We start from the raw sequence: 18,868 nt of genomic DNA, 5'->3' as shown, positions 1-18,868 counted from the left end.
GCAATTTTGGACACTAAGGGCAATTTATCATGGCCAATCCACCTAACCTGCACATCTGTGGACTGCGGGAGGAAACCGGAGCACCCAGAGGAAACCCACGCAGACACGGGGAGGATGTGCAGACTCCGCACAGTGACCCAAGCCGGAATCGAACCTGGGACCCTGGAACTGTGAAGCAATTGTGATATCCACAAGGCTACCGTGCTGCCCCATATATAAAGCAAAGAGTAGCGCCATATTACCAATGAGTACTATAACACTAGCTTTTTGTGATTTATTCATGGGGACCCCCAAATCCCTCTGTGTTGCACCTTTTTGCAGTCTTTTTCCATTTAAATAAAATTCAGCTGCTTTATTCTTCCTACTAAAGTGCACAACTTCACATTTTCCTACATTATATTCCATCTGCCAAGTTTTTGCCCATTCACTTAAGCTATCTATATCCCACTGTAGACTCATTGTGTCATCCTCATCACTTGCCTTCCCATCTATTTTTGTGCCATCCACAAATTTGGCAATAGTACATTTATTTTTCTCGTCCAAGTTAATATATATAATGAATAATTGTGGCCTCAGCACTGATCCCTGTGGCATCCACTAGTTACAGGTTGCCATCCTGAAAGTGCTCCTCTTATCCCAACTGACTGTCTTCTATCAGTTAGCCAATCCTCTAACCATGCCAATATACTGCACCCAACACCATGGACTCTTATCTTATTAAGTAGACGTTTGTGTGGTATCTTATCAAACCTTATGATTTACTCTATTTTGAAATAAAACATTAACCAATTAATATAAATCAAATGAACTGAGGGACAAATTAAATGAGCAGTTTAAAGGGGTACTGCTTTAAGCAGAAAGCAAATCACAAATGAAACTGAAAAGATTAAACCAAAACATGATTAAGAAGATGGTAAAAGCCCCAGTCCCTGTGGTGCCCATCAGGCACGGAAAACCCATATGATCTATTCCTACTCCTATTTCTTGTGTTCGTCACCCACTGCTAATTGGGGTCACTTAATGCCCGCATACGGGCCTCATCGTATTGCTGCTGATATTAACCCAGTTGCAGATATGGGCAGCATGGTAGCACAGTGGTTAGCATTGTTGCTTCACAGATCCAGGGACCCGGGTTCGATTCCCGGTTTGAGTCACTGTCTGTGCGGAGTCTGCACATTCTCCCTGTGTCTGCGTGGGTTTCTTCTGGCAGCTCCAGTTTCCTCCCACAAGTCCCAAAAGACGTGCTTGTTAGGTGAATTAGACATTTTGAATTCTCCCTCAGTATACTCGAACAGGCACCGGAATGTGGGGGGTGGGGGGGTTAGAAAACATCCCAAGACACTTTTCAAAGAGATTTATTTTGGTGTCCTGCCCAACGTGCATCCCTCAGTTAGCACGACAAGACATTGGGTGTGATTTACTCACCGCATCGCACCCATCACGGATCTGGGCACGTTGTTGGTTAAATAGCAGGAAAAGCAAAATCGAGATTTGCACCAGTTACCATTCAGTTGGCTATCTAATCGGTCCGCTCCCGATAGCGAGTTCCGGATCACGCTCAAATATGATGAGCGTATCCTTAATCCTCATTTGCAATAATTTCCATCTCATTAGCAAGATTGAAGTTGAATGCAACGCGTCAATTTGTGGAAGTTCAATTCAATCCCAGGAATTAACCAGCTTCACAGTGAGAAATCATGCAGGTGTTGTTTAGTATTCCTTTTAAAAAATGTGAAGCTGGCCCAATGGCTGCTGAGTGAAAGTTAGGGGGGGAGTAGCCATTTCCATTTTCAGCCATGTAGCTCAAGGACATTGGAGCTGCTGCCCCAGTGCTCGGGGAGGGGAGGGAACCTTCATGATGACCTGTGTTGGAGATGGGGAAGGGTGCTCTTTCTCTCTTCTGGCGTGCTCTGCACGATGTGTCTTTCCGGTGCAATTTTCCACTGTTGCAAGTCTACTGCTGGGAGCTGTGGGAGGGGGAAAGAGGCAGCTTGATTCGAATGAGCAACTTGATGAAGGTGTTGGGCAGCACGGTAGCATTGTGGATAGCACAATTGCTTCACAGCTCCAGGGTCCCAGGTTCGATTCCGGCTTGGGTCACTGTCTGTGCGGAGTCTGCACATCCTCCCCGTGTGTGCGTGGGTTTCCTCCGGGTGCTCCGGTTTCCTCCCACAGTCCAAAGATGTGCAGGTTAGGTGGATTGGCCATGATAAATTGCCCTTAGTGTCCAAAATTGCCCTTCGTGTTGGGTGGAGATGTTGACCTTGGGTAGGGTGCTCTTTCCAAGAGCCGGTGCAGACTCAATGGGCTGAATGGCCTCCTTCTGCACTGTACATTCTATAATAATCTATGATAATCTATGAAATGCTTTTGCAAATTGCTGGTGACTTTATTGTACTGTTGACTGTTTATTTAGTTATTTGTATAAATGACTGTTGTAGTTTTGTATTTGTACTGATATTCTCTAGCAAAGTGGTGCTTGTGTGCATATGGCATGAGATATGGACTGTTAAGTAGTTTGTCTTCATTTTTGCATGAAGGTATTGTTGACCGTTTAAAAAACAAAATATTCTCAAGTGGTGCTGCAGGTTGTGTTTGCTGATTGTTCCTGCTGGTGGCTGCAAATGCCTGAAGCCTGTGTGTTTGTTTGCTACCACATCTTTTGCTTCTGTAGTCTGGAGTAAAGAAAGGGAGGATGTAGGATGACCTGCTGCCAGCGCTGGAGGAGCAGACTAGTGCTTTTTCTCTCTTCTGGCATATTCTGCATTGGTGTGACTTTCTAGTGTGACTTTCCACTGCCAAGAGTGTACTGCTGGGAGTTGTTTGAGGGGGAGAGAGAGAAGTGGATTGATCCGAATGCAGCTGCCTGGAGGCAGTGTGTTTGTTTGCTGCTGCCCCTTTGTTTTTGTGACCTGGAGTAAGGAAAGGGAGGATGTAAGATAGCCTGCTGCCAGCGGTGGAGAAGGGGAAGGGGAGCTCTTTCTCTCTTCTGGTGTGCTCTGCATCAGTGGGATTTTTCCCATGCTGACGAGTCTACTGCTGGGAGTTTCTGAAGGGAGAGGGAGAAGCGAATTGTACCGAATGAGCAACTTGATGAAGGTGCTGAAGAAATGCTTTTGCAGATTGCTGTTGACTATTTATCGTACTGTTGACTATTTTTTTTGTAGAAATGAACTGTTGTAGTTTTGTGTTTGTACAAATAAATAGTCTGTCGCGAAAAGGTACTTGTATTTCTTGGCACGGTGCCTTTTTCTTGTTGGTTAATGGTTGGTGTGTGATATATGGAATGTTAAGTACTTTGTTTTCATTTTTTGTATAAAGGTATTGTTGATCATTTAATAAACAAAATATTCTCACGTGGTTTCTCATGGGTGCACATGCCATGTCTCAGTTGATGATTATTGCATTGCATTTCAATCAAACTTTGAAGTCTGAACAGTTTGCCTGAACTCTAAAGAATCAGCAGGATAGAGGCAGCAGCCAACAATCAAACACTCAGAAGCTGGTTTTCGGCACTGGGAATGTCCTTGTGACCATAGGGTAAGTGTGTAGATCAGAGGGCATCTGAGCATAATCTCGCTAATGTTCCTGGCAGGGGTCTGGGGTATAGATGCGCCTGCTGTAGCCGTGGGTGAGTGTGCAGAGCGAGGCTTGCCAATTGGCTTGGTGGATGGAACTCTGAGAGAAGGCGGGCACGTAAGGGTAGGGAAGGCTTGGGGAATTTGAGGGTCTTGGGATGGAAGCCCTAACAAATGTGGTCCCTTTGTTCAAAGAGGGGAGCAGAGACAACCCCGGCAACTATAGACCGGTGAGCCTCACGTCTGTAGTGGGTAAAGTCTTGGAGGGGATTATAAGAGACAAGATTTATAATCATCTAGATAGGAATAATATGATCAGGGATAGTCAGCATGGCTTTGTGAAGGGTAGGTCATGCCTCACAAACCTTATTGAGTTCTTTGAGAAGGTGACTGAACAGGTGGATGAGGGTAGAGCAGTTGATGTGGTGTATATGGATTTCAGCAAAGCGTTTGATAAGGTTCCCCACGGTAGGCTATTGCAGAAAATACGGAGGCTGGGGATTGAGGGTGATTTAGAGATGTGGATCAGAAATTGGCTAGCTGAAAGAAGACAGAGGGTGGTGGTTGATGGGAAATGTTCAGAATGGAGTTCAGTCACAAGTGGAGTACCACAAGGATCTGTTCTGGGGCCGTTGCTGTTTGGCATTTTTATCAATGACCTAGAGGAAGGCGCAGAAGGGCGGGTGAGTACATTTGCAGACGATACTAAAGTCGGTGGTGTTGTCGATAGTGTGGAAGGAAGTAGCAGGTTACAGAGGGATATAGATAAGCTGCAGTGCTGGGCTGAGTGGTGGCAAATGGAGTTTAATGTAGAGAAGTGTGAGGTGATTCACTTTGGAAGGAATAACAGGAATGTGGAATATTTGGTTAATGGAAAAGTTCTTGAAAGTGTGGATGAGCAGAGGGATCTAGGTGTCCATGTACATAGATCCCTGAAAGTTGCCACCCAGGTTGATAGGGTGGTGAAGAAGGCCTATGGAGTGTTGGCCTTTATTGGTAGAGGGATTGAGTTCCGGAGTCAGGAGGTCATGTTGCAGCTGTACAGAACTCTGGTACGGCCGCATTTGGAGTATTGCGTACAGTTCTGGTCACCGCATTATAGGAAGGACGTGGAGGCTTTGGAACGGGTGCAGAGGAGATTTACCAGGATGTTGCCTGGTATGGAGGGAAAACCTTATGAGGAAAGGCTGATGGACTTGAGGTTGTTTTTGTTAGAGAGAAGAAGGTTAAGAGGAGACTTAATAGAGGCATACAAAATGATCAAAGGGTTAGATAGGGTGGACAGTGAGAGCCTTCTCCCGCGGATGGAAATGGCTAGCACGAGGGGACATAGCCTTAAACTGAGGGGTAATAGATATAGGACAGAGGTCAGAGGTAGGTTCTTTACGCAAAGAGTAGTGAGGCCGTGGAATGCCCTACCTGCTACAGTAGTGAACTCGCCAACATTGAGGGCATTATAAAGTTTATTGGATAAACATATGGATGGTAATGGTATAGTGTAGGTTAGATGGCTTTTGTTTCGGTGCAACATCGTGGGCCGAAGGGCCTGTACTGCGCTGTATTGTTCTATGTTCTAACTGATTGTCGTCTCTCTCCTTCTCCAATTCCTTCCAGATATGACAATACGACTGGTGCTGTTGGTCCCGCAGAGGCTGCCCTTGCGGTGCTAGTGGCAGTCGAGGCAGGCAAACGCTGGAGAAGGCGACGGCAGTGTCGACGCAGGCTGGAGGCGGCACCCCATGTGTATTGGGCCACCTCACACCCTGAAGACCCAGCCGCCCATCAGGCTGAGAAGGAACCCAGAGGGGGAGGCCAGCGACAGTCCAAGCTGTACAGGCGTCGTTGGCCTTTCGAGGAGATGCTGGACAGTAGTGCTATGAGTATATTGCCTGCTGCATTTCCTTACGTTTCAGAAAGCTTCCAAAGCACTTGATCGGTTGTCAAGCATTTGGGATCTCCTGAGATCGTGAGAAGGGACTTTTATAAATACAACCCCTTTATTTCGCATACCGACATTACATGGTGGAATCACATTTGAATTAAAATGCAAATACATCCTATAGATAAGGAGATGGCGGAGAAACGGGGGTGGGTGAGGGAGAGGTTCATTCTAATGGCAAGTGTCGGCGTCAATGAATTTCATCCTGTGTCCATGAACTGGGAGGAGACGGGAGGCGTGTGCCGTCTGCCGTCTGCAGATTTCTTGTCACTTTTACTCCGCCCCAGAGTCTGACTCGGTCACTGAGACAGCTCGAGAGGGGGTGGGGGGAATGCAGAGAATTGGGGATCTGTGTCTGTAGCGAGAGCCTTTCCCCAGATTAAAGAACTGTGGAAGAGAGAGAGAGAGAGAGAGACTTAAAAAAACTGAGCGGCAAGATGCCTCTACCTTTTTTGTTGTTGCAAATCACATATTATGAAGGCAGCGATTTTGAATGATTGGTCCCACACACACAGCCGCAGCTGGTGCCAGATCGAATCGCCTCAGATTGTCAACTTGATCACAGCCTCTTCCTAAAGCAGCGGTTTGAAACATCCTTTCCAACACTGAAGCGATTTAAAAAAACCGATTTATTATGAAATAGCTGGTTGCAGAGAGGGAGAGACGAGGGTTTCCCTGGACGCAGGTGAGATGTATGAATTTATTCCAATTGTGCAGTGTTTAAAAAAATAATAAATCCGGGCCGGCTCAATTATGTGTGTGTGTGAGAGAGAGAGAGAGCTGTTTTGTGTCGAATCGGTTTGCAGGTTTTAAATGGTAAAAGGTGGACCGTGTGTCGGCGGGGGGAGATGTTAGAGATGCGGTTTAAAAGATACCCGTGTGGGGGGTTGGGAAATTGCATTGCACATTTTCCCCAGACCGCCTGGTCAATTTCTCCATCCTGGCGGGCAGATGCAAATTGAGCTCATCCAGAAATCTTTAGGTATCGGGTGCGTTTTTGTCATTGTCTCTCTCGCTCTCTGTTTAATGTCTAATACCAAACAGCGGCTCCCAAAAAAAAGAAATCCCGCCCTAAATAAATCTGCTTTCTGACCAGACAGCGCCGGTTGGGGCTGAGGGTCACCCGCCACATCCTTGTGATTGCTAAACTCCTGCCAATTTGTTTTCATTTTGGGATATGCATTAAAATCGTGAGCAGTTCGACTGCAGAGGTTTGCACGAATTAATCGAGCTATTTTCTCCCTCCTCCCCTTAAAGGAGCCGTTTCCTCTCCTCTCCCTCTCCCCTTCCTTGGCTGCCCGGATTTCGAATCCTTAGACATTGGTCGAAAGCGATCGGGGCTAGAATGGGTACGGTCTTGTCTTTGTCTCCCGGCTCGCGGAGATCCAGCATATTCGAGGATGGCACCGACTCCAAGTCTTTGAGCCACTACCACGCTATCCAAAATGCCAAGAGTAACGGGCAGAAGGACAAGAGCCTGAAGCGCCACTCCATGTTCATCCCAGCCTTGACCTGGAAGCGGCTGGTCGCCTCAACCAAGAAGAAAAACTCCAGGAAGTCCAACCCCAGCAACTATCGCCACCAGAACGACGTGGTGCACCTCAACAGCGAAAATGTCAAGAAGTCTCTCTCCTGTGCCAACCTTTCCAGCTATGAACTCCAGGTGCCCCCTGACCCCCTCGGCACCAAACAGGGGGGCGTCTCGTCCATCAAGAAGACCTCGTCCCACAACAGCGGGACGGGGTCTCCCAAACGTGTCATCGTCCAGGCGTCCACCAGCGAGTTGCTAAAGTGTCTGGGTGAATTCCTTTGCCGGCGCTGTTTCAGACTGAAGCACTTGTCCCCCACTGACCCCGTCCTCTGGCTGCGCAGCGTGGACCGTTCCTTGCTGCTTCAAGGTTGGCAGGACCAGGCGTTCGTCACCCCGGCCAACGTGGTCTTCGTCTACTTGTTGTGTCGAGATGTCATCGACGGGGACCAAGTGGCCACCGAGCATGACTTACAGGCCACCCTCTTGACCTGCCTGTACCTGTCCTACTCCTACATGGGCAATGAGATCTCCTACCCGCTCAAGCCCTTCCTGGTGGAGAGCGCCAAGGATGCTTTCTGGGACCGCTGCCTCCTCATCATTGACACCATGAGCACCAAGATGTTGCAGATTAATGCCGACCCGCATTACTTCACCCAGGTCTTTGCTGATCTGAAAAACGAAGGCAGTCGAGATGACTTTAGCAGGATTTCCCTGACTTTGGATCGGTGACTGGTGTTCGAGAATAAAGGGGGCCAATCGGAGACCCGCCACTGGTCAGGCGGGGTTGCTGGTCTCTTTCTTCAAATGAACGTCAAGTTGAATTGGAAGAGTTACCTCCTAATGGCTTTCGTCTGAAACTTCTACCATTTCCTAACTGAAAACGCCGGGCCCTTTTTGTTTTTGCTTAAAAGATTTGTGTGGACGGAAAAATAACGGCAATCTTCCTCTTTAAGCCGGGTGCAATTGCCTAAATTGATTAAAAGTGGGTATTTGTGTGCAATGCTTTCCAAATTGTATTTGTGTGGCGCCCCCTCTCAATGTTAGTCCAGGCACCCCTGAGGACCCATCCAATGTTGCCAAGTTTCTAATCCCCTTTTTTCCCTAAAACTGTGCCATGATTGCAAAAATGAATACAATTAAAAAATACTCCAAACAGTAACCAGGCAACGTATAGAGAAAATGGTCAACGCTGCAGCCGACTTGGTGCATCCTAGGATCAGGGAACTGTGCCTGTGAGGAGGGGATTCTAGTATTTTTGTGATGGAAATGCCCTTAGACTTGGCAATTTAAGTAAATTAAAAAAAAAACCTGACGTTTCTAAACCTGATTTTAAAAGAATGGAAAAATGTTATTTATTGTGAATGTACCCGCTCAATACATTTCCTGCTGTGTTCATTTCCCTCTCCCCACCATTAATGGATAATTGAGCTGTTAGGAGAATCTGAAATTGAAGTGAGCCTCTGTATAAAAAAAAACTCTTGTCCTATACCTGGCAGCACAACACGGAGAAACTCTTATGGTTTCCAGCAAACCTGGGTAGGATAGCGAGGCTTTATTTTATTAGGGCGGCCCTGATTTGCCAAGATCAGCCTTGCCTCGGGTTGGAGGTGTCATCACATGATGTCCCCGCTTCCAAATGTTTCCACCCATTCAAATAGCCTCTTCCCAACCCCCCCGCCCCGCCCCTTTCATCGCTCGTAACGAAATTCATGGCTATCTTAAAAGGGAATATGTGGGAGGTACTTATTAATGGCCCAATGTTTTTTTTCTCTCTCGCTGCTCACAGCCTGGATGATTGGCAGGCCCGAGTGTGAACTCCACTTTGTGGAGGAAGGCGATGAGGGAAAGCGAAATGACCTGGAGCAAAAAACTGGGAACTTGTAAATAGATGGATTACCCGACCTGAATATGGCGGAACTCTCCCTTTTCTGTGAGGGGTGTGAACCTGACTCACTGGTACACTTCATATTGGTCACATAGCTTATGGAGAAGATGTAAATCTGCATGGAACTTTCTATGGGTCTTTTTTTTAAGTCAAAAATAGCAGAGCTCCTGTGAATTTCTGATGAGTAGCCTGGGGTCTCTGATATTAGCTTGTAAAATGAAGCTGTGCTTAACTGGACTTGCCCTTTTTATAAAGCCCATGGAGAAATAGGTACCCCTCAGTTACTGTAGCTGCTTGTTAAAGTTTTGAATCTTCTGATTAGGAGAACCCAATATTGACTTTGACGTGGACTGCATCCTTTCACTTTTTTTGTCTTGCATATGCAAGATGAATGCACGCATGATTTAAAACGAAAACCTCTTCTGGTTCACGGATGGTTAGATCCTCCCTTGGGCATGTGTCCAGGCAGCAATTTCATTTTTTGGGGATGGGATGGATTTTTTTTGGTTGGGGGGGGGGTGGGTGTATGCTGGGGTGCAGCAACAGGAACATTATGGGACCATGGTTTTCCCAGTAAAATATTCAGTTCAAAAAGAAAAGGGAAGCCTTCCTATGAAAGTTATGAGGAAACCTTCTGTGGCCTTCTGGCATTCCAAGAGTTGTCGATGAGGCTAATGCTGCTATTAAATTCTGGAATATTCTATAATGCTACTGTGGTGAGCAAGTGTGCATTTATATTTTGAGCTTTTTAAAATTTAAATTGTTAAGAGTCTGTAAATTATGTTGCAAATGTAAACTGCTTATAACTGTCTCTCTCAAATCTCTTTGCCAGTATTTGGGACTAGGTTATGTTTGTCAGTGTTATTTATTTTTTCTACTCTGTAACCTGGTGACATGAATAATTTAAGTTTTGAGTCCCTCCTTGCACCTTTTCACCTTTTGAGTTCAGATTAACTGACTGGGGCTGTATTTAAAAAGGAAACTTGCCTTTATGCTTAAATTGCTGCTTTGATTCTGAGATATAATGTATAGAATACATGCTCAAGACAGTTGGGCCTTCATGGTCCCCAAAAAATGCATGTCTCAACTCTCTTTTTTTATGTTTGTCGCTTAAGTTCAATTTCTTTCAACAACCAGGAGGGCTGAAATTAAAACGGAGGGGAGGAGAGGGGAATCAAACACTGGGACTCGAATAAAGACTGGAAATTCAGAACAAGCCTGTGAATACCTGAACAGGGATAAATGATTCAGCATTTCTGATGGTCTGCTGGAGTGATACCTTCTTGTTTTCAGGTGCAGAAATGTTCAGTTTATTTAATTGAGCCGGAGGGATGCCAGTCTGATTTATATTTGCAAACCTTTGAAGTTTACAGCACAAAAGGAGGCCATTTGATTCCCCCATGCCTGCACTAGGCCTTTTGCTACTGTGATCCCAAACTAATCCTGCTCTCCTGCTAGCTCTTCAAATATTTATCACATTCATCTGTTCACTTATTTCTCTTCATTCATCCACCCAGCCAGGTTACATTAAAATGTTAGCATACTTTCTGGCTCAACCACTATCCCTGAAAATTAATTCTCCAGCATCCCAACTCTGCATGAAGAATTTTCTTCTCTCTATACCATTTAATATTGTATCTATAGTCCTCCACTCTTAACCTGCCAGCTGCTGGAAATAGTCTGCTGCTGACTTGTTTTGGTGTGACATATGACTCCTCAATCTTCAACATCATCAATCAAGGTGACGTTTTTCAGACTTCACTCAATGGAGACAATGTCGCTTTTAAACTCTTCAAAAAGAAGCCGGATGTTCTCCCTGTTCCCTGGTCAACCTTCTTTTCCCCCAACTGCTGCCAGTAACAAACCAAACAATGACCTCGTTATTCATCTCATTGCTGTTTTCATTGTCTCTCAAAACTGTCACTTCACTAATCATTTTAGGGCATTTTAACAGTACGATCAAACCCTTTTTATAAGTGCATGTATTTCTAGGCCAATGGTTTTCAATATTGACGCTTTGCCAAGCTAGAACTCGTAGCTCCGAAGGAATGATACGCGAACAACCCCAAATTAGCTAATATAAACCATTGAGAAAAACGGACTTGTTGATTTTTTTTGAAATTGGGAAATTCTTTGGACTTCTCCTGATTGATTTAATATTGTTGCAAACTCCACTGATGCACATAAACAAACTTCCCTTAATTTTATGGCAGTTGTGGCAGCAGAGGGGAAGAGAATTTCACCCATAATGGGCCATTTAGTCATTTAACAGTCAACCTTGGGGAATATGGATCTTAGTACGCCTTCCCACCCCTCCCAAGTTTGTACTGTATTTCAGTTAGACAGAGCTGCTCTGTACTGCAGCCTCAATTACCCAACTTTGCCAGATACCCCTTGATATATTAGACAATTAAAGATCTCTCCATCTTGGTTTTGAAACTCCCAAATGGCTGATATCCAGGATCTGGCAAGTTTATTTATTTTTTTATAAATTTAGTGTACCCAATAATTTTTTTCCCAATTAAGGGGTAATTTAGCATAGCCAATCCACCTACCCTGCACATATTTGGGTTGTGGGGGTGAAACCCACGCAAATACGGGGAGAACGTGCAAACTCCTCACGGACAGTGACCCAGCGCCAGAATCAAACCTGGGATCTTGGCGCCATGAGGCAGCAGGGCTAACCCACTGTGCCACCGTGCTGCCCGGCAAGTTTATTTTTGAGGTGGCTAGTCACACAAAACTACTCTACGAATAGCTTAACATAGGCAAATTGATGCTACTTACTACTCTGAGACAAGGTACCAGCTGAAATCCCGTTCAGGAGGGCATATGAAGTGAAAGAATACAGGTGGTTAGATGATGGGCTATGTTAGGGCAGGAGTTGGGTTACCAGGTCAGTCATTCATTAGTCATTGGATTAATAATCCAGAGAATATGAGTTCATAATTTCACCATGGCAGTTTGAGAATTTGATTTCATTTGATGGTTTTAAAAAAAGCAATCAAAGCCCAAAGTTTAAAAAAAAAGCTGACATCAGTCAAAGTGGCCATGAAGCTGTTGGATTCTCATAGAACTCAACTAAGGACCTTGTAAGGGTGAGCAACCTGATGTGCTTGCCGAATCTGCTTTGTATGTAAATCCAGTCCCACACTAATGATTGACACTCCAATGTCTAATTGATCAAACTGCTTGGGGCAACTGGAGATGGGCAGTAAATGTTGACCTTGTCAGTGATGCCTACAATGAAAACCCCTACTGGGGCTGTTTAGCACAGGGCTAAATTGCTGGCTTTGAAAGTAGACCAAGGCAGGCTAGCAGCACGGTTTGATTCCCGTACCAGCCAACCGAACAGGTGCCGGAATGTGGCGACTCGGGGCTTTTCACAGTAACTTCATTTGAAGCCTACTTGTGACAATAAGCGATTTTCATTTCATTTCAAATGATTTAAAAAAAAAAAATAATGTGTGATTTTAAGCATTTTAATTAAAACCTGGTTAGCTCAGTTGGCTAGAAGGCTGGTTCATGATACCGAGCGACACCAACAGCGCAGGTTCAAATCCCATACTGGCTGAAGTTATCCATAGACCTTGCACCTCGCCTGAGGTGTGGCAACACTCGGGTTAAATCATCACCAGCCAACTCTCTCTCTCTCAAAGGTGAAGAGCAGCCTATGATCCTTGGGAACTATGGCGACTTAAAACTTAAAGACCTGAAGTGAATTTGGCCTCGGTGAAACGGAGTAATGCTGGCACATCTGAATGAACTGATTCTAGTTACCTGTGCACACATATCTGTTTAAAGAATAATACTGTGCCAATTTTAAATGTTCTCCCAAGGCCTAAAATGTGTAACAAAAATAGTGGTGATTCTGATCTGAATTCCTAATACACATTTCCTTTACATCCCATGGATTGATGCCTATGCAACGATAGCACAGATAGTTGTGAATGCATTCTAGGTTCAGTTGTTAAGTCTGCTGGTTGTAACTTCTGTTTTAATGCTGCAATGGTAAATTGGGTCTTGCAATTTTTATTCGCTGGATTGGTTAAACACAAAGGCCCATCTTCAAGTCCACATCAGAATAGGTGAAAATAAAAGCTGGGAATATATGGAAATAGTTTGCCGAGTTTGCCAAATGAGTGGAATTCCACTCCAGGATGAGAAACATTTGACGCTCCTTCCTTCTCTTCAGTTCTCTTTTGTCCCTCTCCCTCTCTCAAAAGGTGCTTATGTGCCTGGCTACAGTTTAATATATGCTGGTTGCCCATTCAGCAGCTTGAGCAAGTGACTATTCTTAGTCTGCATCCTTAGACAATGTGGGGGGATGGGCTATTCCACTCCAGTTGGCATCATAGTGGAATCTGATGAAAGATCATCAACCTGAAAGGCTAACCCCCCGGCATGTTTCCCAGCGGTGTGGGGTGGCTTCAATGGGAATTTCCATTGGCAGCGGTGGGAGCAGAGAATCCGCTGCCAGCCAACGGTGCGCCACCTCCCGCCACCGGAAACCACGCAGCTGGGTGGCCAAAGAATCAAGCCCTCTGTTTCACTCTCCACAAATGCTGCCTGCCCTGCTGACTATTTCCAGCACTTTCAGTTTTCATTTCCGATTTCCAGCATCTGCTGTATTTTGCTTTTGTACCATTGCAAGATCCAAAGCTTAGAAATGCACACATGCTGTAAAAAAAATAATTTAAAAAATAGGAACATGCCTCAGTCATTCAGTCCCTTAAGCCTATTCTGTTATTGAATTAGATCATGACCTCAACTCCATTCATCTGCTTTAGCTCCATGTCCCTTGATACCTTTACCCAACAAATCTATTGATCTCAGTCTTGAATGCTCCTATTGTCTGCATCCAGCCTTTTTGGTTTTTGGGGGGGGGGGGGGGGGGAGGAAGAGAAAGAGTTCCAGATTTCTACTAACTTAGCAGAGTGTCATTGGATAATAACTGGGAGAAGATATCTTTATTGATTTACTCCCTCCTTTAACACGGCTGCTGAGGAACAAAATAACAAGCCAAGATCAGTCAACGTGAAACCGTTGTACTCTTCCAGTAAAATAATCTGTCCAGCGTTGTTCATCTGCTGAGGCCACCTTTCCCATTATTTCTTGATTGAAGCTGATCGATCTAATTGCTCTGCTAAGTTGCACCTTTATGTACTGACCACGGCAAAATGAATTGAAGTAAAAGTAAAGTCACCATAGTCCCCAGATGACCATAGGTTACTTTCCCCTTTGAGGGGTGGTGATTTAACCCAAGGGTCACCACACCTCAGGCGAGCGGCAAGGCCTTCATTAATAATAATTATCCATTTTAGTGTCACAAGTAGGTTTACATCAACACTGCAATGAAGTTACTGTGAAAATCCCCTAGTCGCCACACCACGGCGCCTGTTCGGGTACATTGAGAGAGAATTCAGAATGTCCAATTCACCTAACAAGCACGCCTTTTGGGACCTGTGGGGGGAAACCGGAGCACCCGGAGGAAACCCACAGACACCGAGAACGCGCAGACTCCGCACAGACAGTGACCCAAGCCGAGAATTGAACCCGGGTCCCATGCGCTGTGAAGCAATAGCGCTAACCACTGTGCTACCATGCCCGCCCCCCCCCACCCCTCCATAGAGGCAAAAGGAATTATAGACCGTGCATTCTGGATCCATCATAACATGCTCCGAAAACAACTTTCCCCTCTCGATTATCGTAAATCAGTGATAATTTCTCTTTTTAAAAAAAAAATCAATTTTTGTAATTATTTATGGAATAAATTGGTGCATGCTATTTTTACATGAGTTTGCATCCATTTGGATGTCAGTGCAGTCAATATTACTCCTCTGCTGGTTGTAAGATCGTAGTTGAGGTACTTTTGATGTAATATCAACTCCATTAATGATTCTGTGAGGGAACGCAAACAGCCTCTTGTCACTAAACGAGTTACTGCACTGGGATCATTGGCTTACAGGACAGAAAATTGTAATATGGATGCAGCGGGATGTGCTTCTTTAAAATTCATTTATGTGGCATCATTGGTGAAGCCAGCATTTATTGCTCACAACTGAGTGCTTGCTAAGCCGATTCAAAGGGCAATTAAGAATCCCCCCACTCCCTTTGACCAATCTGGTAGTTACATGGTCACTATTATCAATACACGCTTTTTATTCTAGATTTGTTTATGAACTGAATTTAAATCTCCCAGCAGCTACTGCAGGATTTGAACTCTGTTGTCTCCAAGATTGTCACTCCAATACTTCCAGTCCAGTAATATAATCATGATTCTTTATGCTGCACACAGCCCCTGCTGGTCTGAACTGCGAGTATTTGATTATGAGACTGAATAATCCAAATAAGAAAAAAGCAACTGGTTCATTTTTTTGTTTTTGTTTTAATTCCAGAGTCGGACATCCCGTCCTGATCTGAGCAGGCACTTGACTCCAGTCCTACAATATGTAATTGTACAAAGTGGCCTCGCACAACACTTGGTTGTTTTCAACAATCAACAGAAAGCGACAGAGGTTCACAATACTGGGACAAATAGAGATGGATAGTAAATATGGCTTTGTTAGCAGCAATCCACAACCTGACACTAAATGAAGAGGGGAAAAAGAAGGATGGCACTGCTGCCTCACAGCGCCAAGGTCTCAGATTCAATTTCAACCTTGGGTGATTGTCTCTGTGGAGTTTGCACGTTCTCCCCGTGTCTGCGTGGGTTTTCTCCGGGTGCTCCAGTTTCCTCCCACAGTCCAAAGGTGTGCAGTTAGGTGGATGGGCCATGCTAAATTGCCCCTTTGATGAGCAGGTTAGGTTACAGGGATAGTGTGGGATGGATGGCAGTGTGGATCTGGAATGGGTGCTCTTTCGGAGGGTTGGTGCAGATTTGATGGGCCAAATGGCCTCCTTTTGCACTAGGGATTTTATGATTTATTCCCAACATTTAAAAAAAATATTTTTATTGAAGCATTTGCAAAATTTTTATAACAATAACAAACAAAACAATAATAACATAAACATCAACATAGAAAACTAGACATTTCCCACCCACCCCTTCTGTACATCCCTTAACCATATTGCACCTACCCGCCACCCCCCCCCCTTCAGAATGCTGCTTCTGCTGACATTTTAATTTTCCCCGAGAAAGTCGACGAACGGCTGCCACCTCCGAGAGAACCCCAGCATTTACCCCCTCAAAGCAAACTTTATTTTCTCCAGCTTGAGAAACCCAGCCATGTCACTGACCCAAGTCTCCACATTCGGGGGTTTCGAGTCCCTCCACATTAAAAGGATCCATCTCCGGGCTACCAGGGAGGCAAAGGCCAAAACATCGGCCTCTTTCACTCTCTGATTTATTCCCAACATTAATTATCATCCATTCATTTGCAGTTGTATGTTAATGGATGTTCTTGTTGATGTGAATTCCCCAGTAACTCTCCACTCCATAAACAGAAGCCACACACCCAGGTCCAATCATTTTCTAAAATTCAGAACTGTTCCACAACATTTTTCAATATGGATGATAGATGGGTTGAGGGTTGAAGTAGGTCCTCCTAGGTTTTATTTCCAATCAACTTAGTCTTACTGTCCATTTGAATCTCCCTTTTTAAGGGCAGTGGTTGTCAGAAGATGAACTGTTGCCAGTTTTCTCCGCTGCTCCTTTTGCTGGTGATTGGTTGGATACCTGATTTTAGTAAAATGGATGTTGCTAGCAGGTATCTGATTGAAGCCAGTATTATAACCTAGAAATGACCATGCTGAATTCATGATCAATCAGTTCGCAATCTGTAATGATGGGATTTCATGTTTGTTCTTCTGTGGGATGTGGGTGTCGCTGGCAAGGCTGGAGTTTGTTGTCCATCCCTAAATGCCCTTGAACTGAGTGGCTTAGAATCACAAAATCACTACAGTGCAGAAGGAGGCCATTCGGCCCATCGAGTGTACACTGACCGTTCGAAAGAGCACCCCCACCCTATCCCCATAACCCAGTAACTCCGGTGCAGACCTGATGGGCCGAATGGCCTCCTTCTGCACTATGTTCTATGAGAATGTTTTGGACACTTAAGGGGGCAATATGACATTGTCAATCCATCTAACCTGCATATATTTGGACTGTGGGAGGAAACTGGAGGAAACCCACGCAGACATGGGGAGAATGTGCAATCTTCACACAGACAGTAACCCAATATCGGAATCCAACCTGAGTCCCTGCCGCTGTGGGGCAGCAGTGCTAACCACTGTGCCACTGTGTTTGCCACACCATTTCAGAGTCCACCACATTGCTGTGGATCTGGAATCACATGTAGGCCAGACCAGAAAATGATGGCAGATTTCCTTCCCTAATTTAGTGAAGCAGATGTTTTTTTCTGACAATCAACGATTTGTGGTTACCTTGACTGAGACTAGCTTTCAATTCCAGATTTTATTTATTGAATTTAAATTCCACCAGCTATCATGATGGGTTTTGAACCCGTGCCTCCCAGGCATTAGCCTGGGCCTAGTGAATTCCTGGACCAGTGACATTAACACTACGACACATTTGAATTTGATGATTTGAACTTATGAGTCAATGGATTGTGATTCTAATGCCATAAATCACTAACCCACCACATCCTGTTGGTGTACCACCTTCTTCCAACATTGGTGATTGTGCCCTAAACACTGGAATTCTTTCCCTAAATTCTTCTTCTCCATCTCCCTTTCTTCCTTTTAAATGTACCAGTTTGAGTAACCTCTCCTAATATCTCCTTGGGTTCTGCATCCACTTTTGTCAGATTACATCTCTCTGAACTGCCTTGGGACTTGTTAATTTTTAAAGTTAAACGTGTTGTCTCACACTTGAAGAGTTGCTATTCTCTTCACATTGTTCTTCATCTCTGTTTCCTGTCCAAAGCATCCGTATTTAGACATGAAATGTCATCAGGACAGAGGTGCATTGATTGAGATTTTCTTTGCACGAGATCACGATTGGAAATAGAAGGACAAGATAAACTCCAGCTCTGTGATTTCTCTCCTTTCCAAAGCCAAAGTGGTGAGCAGAAGTGAGGCTTTATCCTGAGCTAGTTTTTTTTTTTAGCAGATTTTGTCAGTAGTGATTTGTCATTGCCTTCAACTCACCGGGGTAGGGCAAGGAGGCAGATCCCAAGTCTACCTCAGCCGGAACAGGAATCAAATCCATACCAGTCCCAATAGAACTGCACAACAGACTGTCTAAGCCTGAAGAGCTTTCCTGCTCCCACATCAGCTGGCTGATTGACCCTTTGACATTCAGGAGTGTCTCCCAGAAGGCCAAAGAGGTTTCTCTTGGTCCGACGTTGCTTTGACATTATTGCCAACTTTTATGCTGTAACTTCAGGCTTTCTAGGAGCTTGTGATATTGAGTAATCAAGCTAATTTTCAATTTACAAATTAAAAACAAAAATGTAAGCAACGGAGATGCAGAGCACTGTGCTGTGGCTGTTTCTATGATGTGGAGTTGTAATTGTTCATACAATGATGTCTGCTGAAGCAGAGGGGTTGTGTTAATCGTGTTGGTGTAAAGTCTGTTTGCTCTGTGGCTGTATGTGATAAAAAATGGTATGTAGGCCATGAGCCATTGTTTTAATAACTGTCTATTTAAATATTTTTGTACTGTATGAATAAAATTTTAAAAGTGCACAAAATAAAAAATGTTCAATCTTTTCCTTGTCAATTTATTCTCACTCTGCCACTCCTGGACTGGATTCAAGAAATATCTCAAATCTTTGCACATTTAGCTTCCAAACTTTTAAACTTCTCTCCCTTTCTCTTGTCCCTCTCTCTCACACACACACACAATCCTGCCAAACACTCCCAGGGCATGGATTGGACACAGTGAAGCACACTACCTTTCTAATCTGAAAGAGGCAAATGATGTAACTATTTCTGCTGATGTAGGAAGCCTTGGGAATGTTCCAATCACA

At 44.6% G+C, this 18,868-nt stretch overlaps 1 protein-coding gene across 2 annotated transcripts; it reads left to right on the top strand.

Annotated features, from left to right (window-relative positions):
- The first annotated feature begins 5,767 nt into the window (after positions 1-5,767).
- On the top strand, positions 5,768-18,609 carry LOC140385724 (cyclin-dependent kinase 5 activator 1-like). Of its 2 annotated transcripts, XR_011933428.1 has the most exons (3): positions 5,768-6,202; positions 6,775-10,226; positions 15,332-18,609. XR_011933428.1 is itself a non-coding variant. In XM_072468176.1 (2 exons), exon 2 carries the CDS (start codon positions 6,863-6,865, stop codon positions 7,775-7,777), a length of 915 nt encoding a protein of 304 aa, XP_072324277.1. In that variant the 5' UTR covers positions 5,768-6,202; positions 6,775-6,862; the 3' UTR covers positions 7,778-18,609. The 2 variants fall into 2 exon arrangements, 1 of the variants encoding a protein (XP_072324277.1); XM_072468176.1 differs by having other exon boundaries at positions 6,775-18,609.
- The last annotated feature ends 259 nt before the right edge of the window (positions 18,610-18,868 follow it).

The sequence above is a fragment of the Scyliorhinus torazame genome, chromosome 11 (genome assembly GCF_047496885.1).
Source record: "Scyliorhinus torazame isolate Kashiwa2021f chromosome 11, sScyTor2.1, whole genome shotgun sequence".
NCBI lineage: Eukaryota > Metazoa > Chordata > Chondrichthyes > Carcharhiniformes > Scyliorhinidae > Scyliorhinus > Scyliorhinus torazame.
Note: the sequence above shows the minus strand (reverse complement) of the source record. Positions and strands in the feature narration are given on the sequence as shown.